This window comes from Brachionichthys hirsutus, chromosome 14 (genome assembly GCF_040956055.1).
Source record: "Brachionichthys hirsutus isolate HB-005 chromosome 14, CSIRO-AGI_Bhir_v1, whole genome shotgun sequence".
Taxonomy (NCBI): Eukaryota; Metazoa; Chordata; class Actinopteri; order Lophiiformes; family Brachionichthyidae; genus Brachionichthys; species Brachionichthys hirsutus.
This window is the reverse complement of record NC_090910.1, coordinates 9,129,204-9,143,067: the sequence shown is the minus strand read 5'-3', so window position 1 is coordinate 9,143,067 and position 13,864 is coordinate 9,129,204. Positions and strand designations below refer to the sequence as shown.

General features: G+C 43.4%; 1 protein-coding gene across 1 annotated transcript; it reads right to left on the bottom strand.

Moving 5' to 3' along the window:
- Positions 1 to 2,035: 2,035 nt before the first annotated feature.
- Positions 2,036 to 6,435, bottom strand: si:ch73-206p6.1 (phospholipid scramblase 2). The gene is made up of 6 exons (XM_068747886.1): positions 6,355 to 6,435; positions 5,602 to 5,644; positions 4,734 to 4,954; positions 4,482 to 4,643; positions 3,905 to 4,066; positions 2,036 to 3,755 (listed from the first exon to the last, which is right to left on the bottom strand). The coding sequence occupies exons 1-6, from the start codon at positions 6,415 to 6,417 to the stop codon at positions 3,726 to 3,728; spliced, it is 681 nt and encodes a 226-aa protein (XP_068603987.1). The 5' UTR covers positions 6,418 to 6,435; the 3' UTR covers positions 2,036 to 3,725.
- Positions 6,436 to 13,864: the final 7,429 nt, after the last annotated feature.

Genomic DNA, 13,864 nt, shown 5'->3' with positions numbered 1-13,864 from the left:
AGGTCCAAACGTTATATGAGCGCTTTAATATCCCATCAGAGGTCTCTGCTTGGAGAGCGTGGACACGATAATGTGACGGCGCTCAGTCTTTTACCTTCAGCATTTGCAGAACTGTTAAAGATTTAAGTGTCCATTGAGGTGACGGTGGTGCTGACAATTAAATCGGGCATGCATGTGGTCTTGGTGAGAAAATTACACTTAATTACACAGACATTTAGCAGAAACAGGAGCTGGGAGACACACGGATGCACAGCTAAATGCCGCTGCGCTGACTATCAACAATAAACGCAAGCACAGACTGCACGGAACCTTCTAACTGCCTGAATCGGGTACTCTTGAGTGAGCTGTTTCATTTTGGCTTATTTCTGTGCCAACTCAAACCCACCAGACTCCAGCCAAAAGACTAAACAGTGTTGCTTCACAATGAGCCTAGACTGTTCACAGACCATGGGATGGGTGTGCATGCGCAGCTTAAATTGAATCCTGCTTGCTTGATTCCTTCGTTGGATACAACGCAGATGCCAAACGGCGAATGGAAACACTAACGAGGAAAGGTGCACTTGGGACTTAGGCGGCTCCAACCCTCCTGTTGCGTTTGGTTTCTAAAGTACTTTAGTGTTCCCTGTCAAAAATGACCGATCTATTATAAATCAATGATTATATCATCACCTAACATTTCATGTCTTTATCAACTGATTGGTTGGAGCTCATTCAATTCATTCCTTGGGCTTCGATCAGGATGAGACAATTAAAATGTCAAATGTACGGTAAAGAGAAGTCGTCTTTTGACACTTGCTCCCCAAACAGGAAGTTTATCACCAAGGGAAGCTATCCAATGGTTAAGGTCTTTCCAATATGGAGGAACACAGGAGCCTTTGGGTTGAGGTGGCACAGGGATAGATCGGGTTGTGGATCTAAAGCCTGATCGGCTAACAGGAGGACATGGCAGCTTGTCTCAAGTGAGCAGAGCCGACATACCAGAGCTGTGAGAAAGGTGTTTGTATCACCAAAACAATGTTGTGTGGATGTTGTTGGGGGGCAATTGTCAACATGTGTGGTTGTCATAGGATTGGAAGCCATTAAGGGTGTAAGGTGGATGTGTTTGTGTGTGAATGTCATTATATACTCATTCTCCTTTTCTCTATTTGTGATTTGTCATGCAACCCTCTTTGGCGGTACAACGGATCAGTTCTGCAGTTGCATTCGTGAGTCACTTATTCCTTGTTACCCTGCTTGAGAACCCACAACTGTACAATGACTTTAAAAGAATGGGCTTTTATTTTTGGCCCGCGCTTTGATCGCTCCACATAAAAAGTAATTAGTAGTCCAGATCAATGGAAGGGGGAACTCAGCTCGTCTTCACGAGAACTGATTTTACGTCATCCTTGGCTCACTCCTTATGAGGCCACAAGACTACCATTGGTCTAGGCGGGTGTGGTCCGGGGGGGTTTCTGGGAGGAGAAGAGGGAAACATTTTCATCAAAAGTGCATTTAATCATAGTGTAAAGAACTTTAACGAGTACAGCGGATTAATTCACCTTGGCATTATCTTTGGCTGTGGCCCATCTTTCATCCTTTTCTCTCAGACTATGAGCCTGAGTTTACCATGAAGAGTTAAGCAGCTATATATTCATGTTATGCAAAGTGGAAGATATTTTCAATTTTCATAGTTGCATGAGTTTCGGCCCTTTAAGTTTCTGCCGGTCAGACCTGAGTTTTCAGGCTGTGCTCCTTGAAAATTACACACAATGACTTTTTTTTTTATTTTGCTAGCCTTTCATTTGACTGTCATCATTGGGTGGCTTGTTAACCACAAGCCTTCAGCGAGTTTCCTGAAGGAGGTTGGGAAGCGGATTGAGGCTCGCATTAATCTTATTCCAGTGCCACCTTAACGCCTTAAAGGTCCCTTCCCATCAAAAATATGTTTCTTTTCCTGGCCCTCGAGTTGAATGTTTGACCGTGCTAATTGTTTTGAAAAACATTTTGTATTTTATTACCATAAGAATTTCATGACGACCTCAAAATAATTGGACACATCACAATGTTATTTTATTGAAGTGCTTCCAAGGATTATTTGCACAATTCAAGATAAAGTCAGAGTTAATTTGCATTCATTGCATGACTAGATATTTCTCAGTTCACAGTATTAGTGCAAAAGTAGAAGAATAAGTACTTTATTTTCAATATATAACTTATGGAACGGCTAATTTAACCTTCACATTCTGACTTTAATATTTGGTTTTGAACAACAATCACAGAGCCAGGATGTAGCACCAGCATCTTATACCAAGAATCAATTTAATGTAATGGCTGGAATGCATTTCCGATTTACCTAAATTGTACTTTGTCAACAACTTGAGACATGAAAACAGAACAGACGTCTTAAACACCAAACTTAAATACTTAATAGTGTATTTAATCTGAAGACCGACTGCTGCGCATAAAGAGTGAGATAATTCCACTTAAGGTAATTTGACAAAATTCTATTAAAAGGCAGAGAAAGCATGACAGAAGGTTTAACTTAACACTGGAAACGAGAGTTTTTCCACTATAGCAGCAACAACGCTTTCTACAAAAACAAAAGCCTCTCAGCTTATACCTGTTCAAAAAGGCTGAATATTTTATTATTCATCTTACCAGGAAGACAGGCAACACTATTGAGAAAATCCTATTTTATCACAACGCTACAAAAGAGCACAAAGATAACATCTTTGCTACAATACTCGGCCCTAATGAATTTTACAATTAATATCTGACCTATATAGTATCAGATGCAGGTGTGTAATTCCAACACAATAATACAGCAGCATGCATCAACCTGAGTTTGTCCAAAAATATATACTGTACTTTCTCATCAGACACAAATATTTGAATAAAATCGATGGTGGAGGCAGGAACATGGGAGCTTGCCGGTTTGGGCAGCAGAGGATAATTCTTAAATGAAAAGATGGCTCCCTCTTGTGGACGGAACTGGGATTACATACCAACCCACAACCCATATATCCAAAGAAACAACCTCATCAGGCTTGAAAATGACTTCTTCACACACCACTGGGACATGTGATTGATAGTTTACACTCATAGCTGACAGACAGACACCCAAACTGTAAGCAGTGTGCACACGCTGCTCTATGTTGACATTAGTACACAAAGTGATACTGAAATAAAGATTATTGACTGTCAGAACTATTCACTACTACAACATAGCTACAAGTAGTGATCTATATAATTTACACCTTTACTGTTTAAATGATCACGACACAAATGTAGTACTATTTGGCTGACTCCTTTTGCATAACATCCATAATGACACAATCCTGCCTTCACTCACTATATAATAGCAGATGCCTGTCATGGTGTTAGCCTTCCTGTTTGTAGCATATTGATGTAAATCCTCCTATAATCTTTAATATTTATCTTTAATACTGTATAGGTTATATGCCTAGACAGGAAATTAATGCCTCCTAAAACTATAAGACGGAGACGGCACTGCACCCACACTCCAATAAGGTGTTTTCACATCCTGAGCAGCGATGCAAAGAACTAAAAATAAAATAAAATCTATTGTATTGTTCATGCAAAGCCAGGACATTTAGGTACCTTTTGATACTTTCTTTAAACACTTTAAGACTCTGAAAGTTTCCCTGTATCGGGGCATCTTAAACTGATCATTATGGCTTCTTGGGCCATGTCCATCCTGGAATGTTGTTCTTCTTGTTTGACTCTCAGTTAGCAGCTTCAAAAAACATGAAATCCTGTAAAGGAAGAACAAGAAGAGAAAAAGAAAAGTGTTAATGGAAAAGCAGTGGCATTAGATTGACATAAACCCAATGCCTCTAACAGCAGTTAAACATATCAGCTAAGGTGTCAACTAAGTTATAAATGCGTGTTGTGCTTCACTTACAATGAGAAAACATGCACCGATCATCACGGCCTTCATTTTCACGTCCAGATCCATTGGGAACTGGATGCCAAAGTTGTCCGAATCTGTGAAGGCTTCCCGAATAAGTCCCGTCCACTGCTTACTGATTTTTCCAATCTTACCGATTTCATCCATTGTCAAAATCTGCAGAAAGAGCCAAAAGGAAAAGAGAATATTTTGGCATGTGTTGCACTGGGACAGAGATCAGTCGCTAACTTCTGTCGTTATTGGAGGGAACTGGTGGAACAAGTCGTAACCTCCGTCCAATTGCATCTTTTCCTGCTGCCGACTGGCTTCGGAGCAGCTCTGGAAGAACAAGGACAGTATAATACCACGCTTCAGTTGCCCCCCCCCCCCCCCCCTCTGGGGCCGGGAAAAGGTCTGCGTCACTGACCCAGAGCTCAGTTTAATAAAATCGACTCAGCCGTGGAACAACGGAAACACTTGAGCCACACAAGAACTCGCCTGTGAAGACGTCTCAAGCCGGCTCTAATCGGAGACGGAGGTTTCCTTAGTGTAAAAAGAAAAAAAAAGTGTTTCTGTGTTTGCATAAACTCACCTCAAAATCAACATCTGGAAGGCAGCTCCACCCGCAGAAGGGCCCGTGGATCTTCAGCACAGGCTCATTGTGTTCGTTCGCCACGAGAAATTTCGGGAAGAACGGATGCCACTGTTGTGCAACGTACCCCACCGTGTTACCGGGGGGGGACTGCACCTCCAGCTGAGGGAGAGATTGTGGGAGAAGAGTCCCGTTGAAATGCTGAACCAAAGCCACCTTGTAATTTTATGGTCGTCGAAACGTTTTATTCACCTCTTGCAGACAACAGGGGAAGAAGCAGGACATGCAGTTGAGCGGCCTGGTGACGGTGATGACCTCCTGTCCGTAGTTATCGAGGACGTGGAGGGTGAAGGGACGCATGGGGCCGCAGCACTGTCTGTTCAGACAGTCGTTCTCCTCCACGGCGTAGAAAACATTTTGACCCACGACGTTACGGACTTCGTATTTGTTGTTGCTTTCGAAGCCGACGAGGGCTGCACGGAAAAGAAGACACGCGTGAGAAGAGGCTAAACAGAGGCTAGGCTAAATGTGCTACATGCAACGAAAGGCTGACGTCGGGATGCAAACAGGATGGGGTTATCAATATATGGAGGACAAAAACTGCCACAATCGAAAATAAATATAAAATATATACATATATAAACATTTAATATAAATAAACTATAAACAAAATAAAAAAATTACAAATATGTGGAAATAAATGTTTTATATTTTTTATTTGTATTAACAGTTTTTTAATTTATGCATGTATATATATTTGTTTAGTTTAGTTTTTTTCCCCATTTATATTTATTTTTAATTGTAGCAGTTTTGGTCTTCCATACTAGTACACAAAGTGTCGCTGCTTGATCGAAATGTGTTGATGACATCAAATTTAGAAGCATCGAAAATGAGATCCGGCATTAAAAGTTAGCTTCCAACTGTTTTCAGATCAGAAAGGATTGGAAACGAGTTTAAAGTGTCAATGGAAACAAGACCGTAAGGGCTTTTTTGAAATGCTCCTCTTAGACAGGATGTTTGACTGTACTTGTACTCTAACATTGTATCTAATAAATATATTCATCATTCATCTTCACACGTTAAAAAAATGTCATAATTAAATCAGTGTGTTTCACTTTACCTTCAATGAGCTCGACTTTCTGTTTGATGAGCAGCTGATCCACCTGGAAACCAGACAACCGCATAAAGAGCATTCAGAAAGTATTCAGAAAGACCAGATGCCCCGCATTGTGCGGGACTGCATAGCATTTTTAATCTCAAATCATGCGTCACGTAAACTGAGGCTGTGTCCCGCATCTTAATCTTACCTTACCTCCCTTATTTTAATATTTAAAATCATAGAGACATCGCGAGACACAAGCGCGGGATTCGCTGCTCCTCTCCTTTCAGTCTCAGTCCCTTTTTCTTCACCTTGTGTTCTGTCCTTTCGGTGTGATTGACAGCTTCCTGTCATCATTCACTGCATGCAATTCTATTTTAAGCTGAGTTTAAGTAGCATCACGATGAAGACTGCGGGCCAGCGGTCCTGCCAGTCCATCAGGAGGAGGATGACCACTGAATTCTGGGGGGACAGACTTAGTGCTGATTCATTGGTTGTGTCCACTTTCAGGATATAATTTCACTGTAGCGTGAATGAACAACCATTGCTAACCTTTTGTGATATGTCTATTTCTGACTTTTTCTTTCGCTAATTAAATTAAGATTTTGTTTTTCCCTTGTAAAAATGAATAAGGAACAAAATATACATATATATCCTCATATGACACCAAGTACAAACAAGCAACATTTCTAACAAACATAGTTGTTTTAATACATCCGGTATTATCACTATTACTGTTGAAGTGAAAGGAAAACAACGTAAACAGCCTCTTACCTGAGTCAGGTATTCTAATCCTGGCGGACAGCCTGGGGTACTGGCCACAGCGTGCATATCCATCCTCTCAGCCTGGAAGGAGACCCGTCAATAGACAAGGCGTTTCAGCTGACAGCGCCACCTTGTGTTCATCTCGGTATCACACATACACAAACGGAGATAGACGGCTGCAGATGAACAGCGGTTCGTGTTTCCCCGCCTGCGCTTTATATATATATATAGATCAACAGAGCCTGGGGGGGTGACGGTGGCTGACGCAGACCCGACATGCTGCGCGTCGGTTAAGTCTGGAAGCGACAGGATTCTAACGGGAACGCACCACCCTGACAAATGCGTTAAAACGCAACAGGACAACAAAAGAGCACCGCCCGTGTCCGATGTATCGGTGGTATCAGCACACGTCTCCGTGAAGGTGTTAAGAGTTAACATATGTATTTATTTTGGTCACCTGGGAAGGAGCGCGCGCTCGGGTTTGATGCGCGCACAGTTCTATATTCAGAGGAATCGTCGACCGCATCTTTTGTCAAAGCGCAAATAATTACCCCGCATATTTAACACTGGTCCAAATCCGTATTTTATTGGGATGGTGATCTCTTACCTGTATTTCACGTGCTGCTTGAAATAAAAAACAGGCCACTCCGGAACCAACACAGTGGAATAAACCTATAATCTCATTACTCTACGTCATATCCATGCGCCAGTGACAAGCCGATGGTGCAGAAGAGAACTCAACAGAACAGATTAGCCTATAATAAAATAGAACATATCAGACTGTCCGTGGGTGTCGGGTCGCAAATTAGTTTTCTTAAGTGTTTTCAGTTATATGTTATATGTTTAAAAAAATGTATATTTTTTTGCAGGATTTATATAAAAAGTACATAGTTGTTAATTAGATTTCATATGCTGGGGTTTTTGTTTGTGTGGTTTTCTGTGAACTTCGTTCAACCTCTTAGTTTCTTATTCCTAATTATGAGCAAATGTACAATAGACAGAGGATTTCCAGAAAATAAGCAAATGCAGAGGGCATAAAGACAACATTTTAAAAGGTAATCTGATCAGATATTATTTTATAAAATCAATGCCAACAGTAGTTACAATAAAGACAACAGCAACTTCCGGAAGTCCCCCGTGGGATTTTGGTGATGTGTTTACTGTCACAGATCAAACATGAGTTTATGATATAATTTGTTAATTCTTCACTGTATGAGAGGAAGTTTCCGCAAATGAAAACGGATAAAACGTAAAATATAATAATAATAATAATAATAATAATAATAAAATAATAGCTAATGTGCGCTTGAACTTCATGTGCATGTCATTCCGCTGTCTGTCCACTGGATGGCAGTGTTGGGCTGATGATGCGCAACTCCGTGGCCATTACTCAGACTAATGCTCAAATTGCCTTTTCATTGTAAAACGAAATGGTCACACATTGACACACACACACACACACGAGCATGCGCACAGTACGCACACAAATACACTCACTACTCCGTTACAAATGACCTGACTGCGTTGGGTCGGAGTATCCTTATTTGCGAATACAAATTACCTGATTTCTTCAAGCGCTCCTTATTTCTCCAAGAAAACCCCCCTAATGAGAACAAATGATGACTCGCTCGCAGATCTGCTGACACTTCGGGCGCAGACAACTAAAACACGTTTTAATTGATTCATCTTACGGTAATTGCCTATAGGTGACCTGACATAGCCGAGAGAATACTGCGCGCGGTAAGTGGTGTGTTTTCTGCTCTATAAACAAGCAAACGCATTGAATAATGCATCAATAATTGCAGTCCCCCCCCCTTGTAATTGGTATATATTAATATATTGTCCTGCTATTTTATTAAACTTTGCAAACACTACATCACAAGTGAAGGAAAGCTGAACTGTTGTATATAGCAACAGGGGGGGGGAGGGGGCTTAATTTGATCATTCCCAACGACTCGACCAGAACACTGAAACTTATGTTCTTCATCAGTGAGATCAAAACAAAGTGCTGAAATGACTTTGAAACGGCGGCGCTCTGTGTTCCCATCTGAATAAACAGCCTGGACAGTCAGGGGTCTTTGAAAGCCAGGCGGATTGTCTTTCTGACTCCAAGAACACAGTTACTCCCCCCGGGGGGGGTTGCATGTGCGTGCGTGTGCGTGTGTGTGTGTGAAGAGAGAGAGAGAATTGTCGTCCCTTCTCCCTATATTCCTACCTGTGTTGTCTGTTTGTGTTGGTTTTGTGTGTGTGTGTGTGTGTGTGTGTGTGTGTGTGCGTCAAGGTGGTGCTCTTTACCCGCACGGGTAATCTTTCGTGCACTCCTAACGAGCTTGTCACATTCGGCGCGTATAACGAGGAGCATAAAGATGAATGGAAAAACGCCTCCATTACGCCACTTTCATCCTCTTGTTCATTAGCTTGGCATAAGGTTACAATACATTACGCCCGTCCCAATGTTCCGCGCGCGCGCGAAATTGCACGTGTCTCCGAGGTTGCGTGTGTTCGTTTGCCACGACAATGTTTCATGTGCGCACAAAAACACGCACACGCACACACGCGCGCGCGCGGTGTTACTGCATACCTGGATCTGCCTGAGGTGAATCATCCCTAACTGGCTGATCCTCATCTCACATTTGACTCTTGTTCTCACGGACGGCCACGCGAGACAGGACACGCGCACGCAGACGCAGACGCAGACGCAGACGCGCAAATGCGAATCTCATTTGTCATGTTTTCATCTCTGTCTCTTCACCTCTGCCCATCCCTCGCCTCCGTCCCCTCTCGCTTTTTTTTTTTTTTTTTTTTTATCTCTCCCATTTTTGCGCCCCCGTCACGCGCTTTGTTTGCCGTGACTTTCCACGGCGTTATCTGAGCGGAGACAGTACACGCCTCACCCTGGCGCGCAGGTCCTGCAGTTTCCACGGCAACTTTATAATTGTTTTGGACGCGTTCCAAGCGCCACTGGATACCGGAGGCGTTATTGATGTCAAAAGAAACATGTATGAAACCAGGAGACGCGGAGGAGTCCATATGGTTCCGCGTCACAGCCTCACGCGAAGCCGCTTCACCGTTTTCTCGATGGGAGTTTTGCGATGCCGCTGAATAGATCCCACATGTGTCGCGTGATATTTCATAATTTCCACATCTCTCTTTTCCCACAAAGGCACGATGGCGCGCCACACACAGGCCGCTGAGCTGAGAAATGTTTGCCCTATTCATAGCGTTAAGTCATTGTCACAGTATGAGGATGGTGACCTTACAGGATACAATATGGTCGTGCATTTTTTGAAATAAAATTTGAATAGTAAAGGGGAATAAAAGGCTGTGGCATCAAAAGCCCCCCCCCCCCCCATTCAGCTCTAGGTCTTTGTTTTGCGCTGCGGTATGAGTTATCCCAGTGCTTGTTACCATAACCATATTTTGACTCCCACATCCCATCCCCCCACCATTTCCCTGTCTCTCCCCAGAAGCACACACACTCACACACACACACAAACACACACACACACCTTGCAACACCTCTGAGCCATGAGCTGAGGCCACATGAACCACTACGCTGCAACACTCATTAAAATAGAATATAGTGCCAACATCAGTGTGGCCCCAAGTGGGTTTAAACCCAAAACGCTCCGTCTCAACTCACAAATCCACGCTCTCGCCTTCCAAATCGGAGAATTGCAACTCCGAGCTGCAGGTTTTCTTCGAGCTCTCGTGAAATTCGGACTCTTTGGGAGCGGCGATATCACAAAATGTCTGGTGAAAGCGAACTTAAATGAGGCCCTGACTGATCTTTTTCTCTGATCTCAAGCCTCCCCTCCCTCTGCCTAATTTATGACCTGCGAGGAGAAACGCAGGGAGTGAGAAGTGAGCGAGACTGGTGTGAAAGCCTTGAATAGAGCCGGGGCAACAGGCCCTCCAAATAACACAAAAGAGGCACCACAGCTGTTTGGAGGCAACACAAGCCTTCATGAGGCACTGTCTTGTGCTGCGGGGCCCCCCAGACGGGCACTCATGCTGACTTTGTCGGCTGAATGGTCGAATGAATACTGTAACACAATCATCACATTCGATTTTATGGTTAAAAATCCTTCCAAGACAGAGCCAGAATGAAGAAGTGACGTGTCCACAATTTTATTTGATTAAAATCCTTTCCTTTTCTTTTTTTTTTGTGTGACTGCTGTTAATTATTGGCCCTTAGCGGCTCACTGAAAAGAGCGCTCATACTGTGACATTTGCCTCTGAGTTATTTGACCTTTTTTTTTTTTTGGATGCTATAGCTACCGAAATGAGGAGGAAGATGTAAATGAGGTGGGAAACGGATTGAGCCTTCTGTGCTCCCGTAACGAGAGCCAAGCGCAACGGATCACCTCTGCAGACGGGCCGGATCGTGTCACCGGCGGCGAGCACCGGTTACTGACCGTCGACTGCAGCTAAAAATGATTTCAGAACCCGGGGGGGGGTGAGGAGTTCAATGTGCTGTTTTTTCTTTTTTTCTCAACAGGCTAAGGGAAAGGTGCTGTCACCGTTTCTAGGCCTGGAATAATTTATCTCCCCCTTTTTGCAGAAACTCTTTTGGCTTCCAGCTCCAATGTCTGCTTCTTAGTTTTGCAGTGACGCCTGTTAGTTGGCCACATGTAGGACATGTGTGAGCTTTCAGAAGGATGATGGCTCATTCCCCGGCAGGATGATGCCGGAGGAGACACTGTTGTGATGCTTCTTGCCGTGCATCTTCGTGTGCCTTTGGGGGTGCCAGTTCAGCGGTATGATTGAGCCTCCTCTCCCTCTCCTTCTGCCCCCCCCCCCCCCTATTCATCCGAGGATAGCATCTGGAGCCATCTGCAGACCACAATCCATCCCCAAAATACCGGACATCACAAAGGTGTTATTTTTCAAAGCTGTCCTCGTCCACCTCCTGCAGCGGGTGTGCGGCTGCGGTTCAAGGGAAGGTGGGGGAAATTCTTAGGCCTTGTTGCCCCCCCCTTCTCTGTCGCCTGCCTCCTTGGGGGCAACCCTTTGAGGGTGTCATAACCAGGCCTGTATAACATGGGTTACTGCGGATGGTGGCTGGTCGATGGAGTCTTAAAAACAAGCCTCCCCTCTGAAGGTTTCTGTTAAAATTCTGGATATCGGGATTCCAGATGCAGTGAATGGGACTCTGGAGCGGGCCTGCATTTTGACTTGTGATGGATAGAGGGTGCTCAAAGTCTACGTTTGACTGAAGACTGTTCGGAGCATTGCAACCCTGCACTGCTGCCTTTTCTTCCCCTTCCAAAAAAAAACCAAGTCACCCTCTCCATTTTGGTTTTTTTTCTGGCTCCAGGCTCGCAAGTTGCCAACACAAAATGAATCCTCCGTCCCGTAACGCAGTCTCCATTTCACAAAACTAAAGGGAGAGAGCGAGAGAGGGGGGGTCCAAGAAAAACGATGAAACGTCCAGGAAATGGATGAAGCTTGCAGAACATGCAGCTGTTGTGGTGCCATCCTGTTGTCTGGCAGGTTGGGGGAGGGTGAATGCAAGGTAAAAAAAAAAAAAGGGGGCAGAAAGCCATGACGGTGTGGTGGTAATGGCGTGAGAGGGTTCGCAGCACCTGGTACTCACCTCTGTCTCCGGAGGGTCCCCGTGGACACAGTGTCCCGCTGGCACACTGTAAAACTTGATTATGGAAAGCACCGCCACGCTGAGATTGATAAAATGAAAAATAGGAGATGTTTTTATTTTCACATTTTGGGCTGTGACAGCAGAGAAGGGAGGGAAATTGTTCCACAAATACTGCAATGCGTTTGTTTTTAGTTTGCTCATAGCTTTCAGACATGTTTGTTGTCTAGAAACTTTATTCAGTTCTGAATGGCAGCAGAAAGGGAGCTCCCTTTTCCACTTTATTGCACTGACAGATTATATTATAGCACTTAATATTAACAATTATACCTTTATTGTTTTCATTCAGGGTCTAAATTATGTCCACGCTGTTCATTTGAAGAATCATGTCGGATTTTATTGTTATAGAAAAAGACAGAGATGCGCTTTAATTCATATAATTAGATTTTATATTGCATCTGAAAATACAATGAAATAAAAATAAAATAAAAAGTGAATAAAGGTTATTATTTAATTCAGTGAAAATTTACACAATTTACTATCTTGTATTCCCGTTTAACTTTGGGTGCGTTACGATTTCACTTTTTGAATTTATCGGATTTTCTGTCCATGCGCTAAAACAAAGATCCTAACAGACGGTGCTGGGGGCACGGTGCGTTTGCTCTTCCTCCACGGTTGAGGGATTGCGTTGAACGCGGCCTGACCAGATGGGCACGGCGAGGCGACCACCTTAGTCTGTGGGAGTGCAAAAGGGGCAAAGGTCGGCGCAGTTCAGGACTTCTCCTCGGGCCGTGAGCCTCAGTATGGGTCCGAGTCCGACGCTCTTCGGTCGGCCTAGAGGAGCCTCAGCGCTCCTCTGTTTTTTCCTATCTCATTCTGTCTTTGTCCTTATTTCTGTCCTGTAAACACACACACACACACACACACACACACTGTGTTAATGCCCTTTTCCATGCTGGCACCCTGTGCAAAAGCTCTGGCGAAGCTGCAGTCATGGAAATGTGATATTTTAAAACTGCGTCCTCTTCTGGAATAAAACCGATAGGCAGTGTTTCTAATTAAAATAAAACAATGGAGTTCACTTTCAGTGTTTCTCTTACAGGTACTCTTGTGTCTCACATGACACACAACTGAGCTCAAATTCTGTCAGCATTCAAACCCCAAGCATGACCTGAATAATGACTTCTTTGTGAAGTTGTTTTTCAATATATATATATATATATATATGAATTAATGCAACCGTTAATGTTTCAGCAAAATTGAAACCAAACTTGAGATATTTGAAAATGCGGTTTACGCTACAAATGGGTATTTCATTAGTGCTACAGGGGACGTCCTGCAGGGATGTATTTTCCTATGTTGTTCTACTGTTGATGTCAGACGTGTGTTTATTTCCGTGCTGCGTGTTTCTTCTGTTTTCGTATGTGCAGTGTTGCTGTTCTTAATTAAGTGGAGGAGTCTAAATAAGCCTTGAAGGCATTTTTCTTCTCCTGCACTCTGATTACTAGCAAATCTACATCTCTCCTTACTTTGTGCTAATAAACTGAACTAAAACTGATGAGCGGCAAAGCTCATAAAGGTGCCGACTTTCCCTTAATGACCAGGCAGACGTTTCATTCTATTGCAAAATCGTAATAAAGTAATTTTTAACTAAACACAGACATAAAGTATGGCGGCAGTGGTTAAATTATACATGCGTCAGGGGCTTTGCGCTCACAGAACCTTTACTTTCAACTAAAGTTTGGAAGATGATTCAATCGACAATACCTCGATGCTTCGGTGAAATAATTGCAACTACGATGCTGCAGTATCGATCAAAGACACAGTGATCCTGTAACCGTTAATCATTTGTGTCAAAACTGGAGAAACGTGAACCAACCAGGCAGCGCGGGGGGGGCGTGCAGAGGAAGTGGAATGCATGAG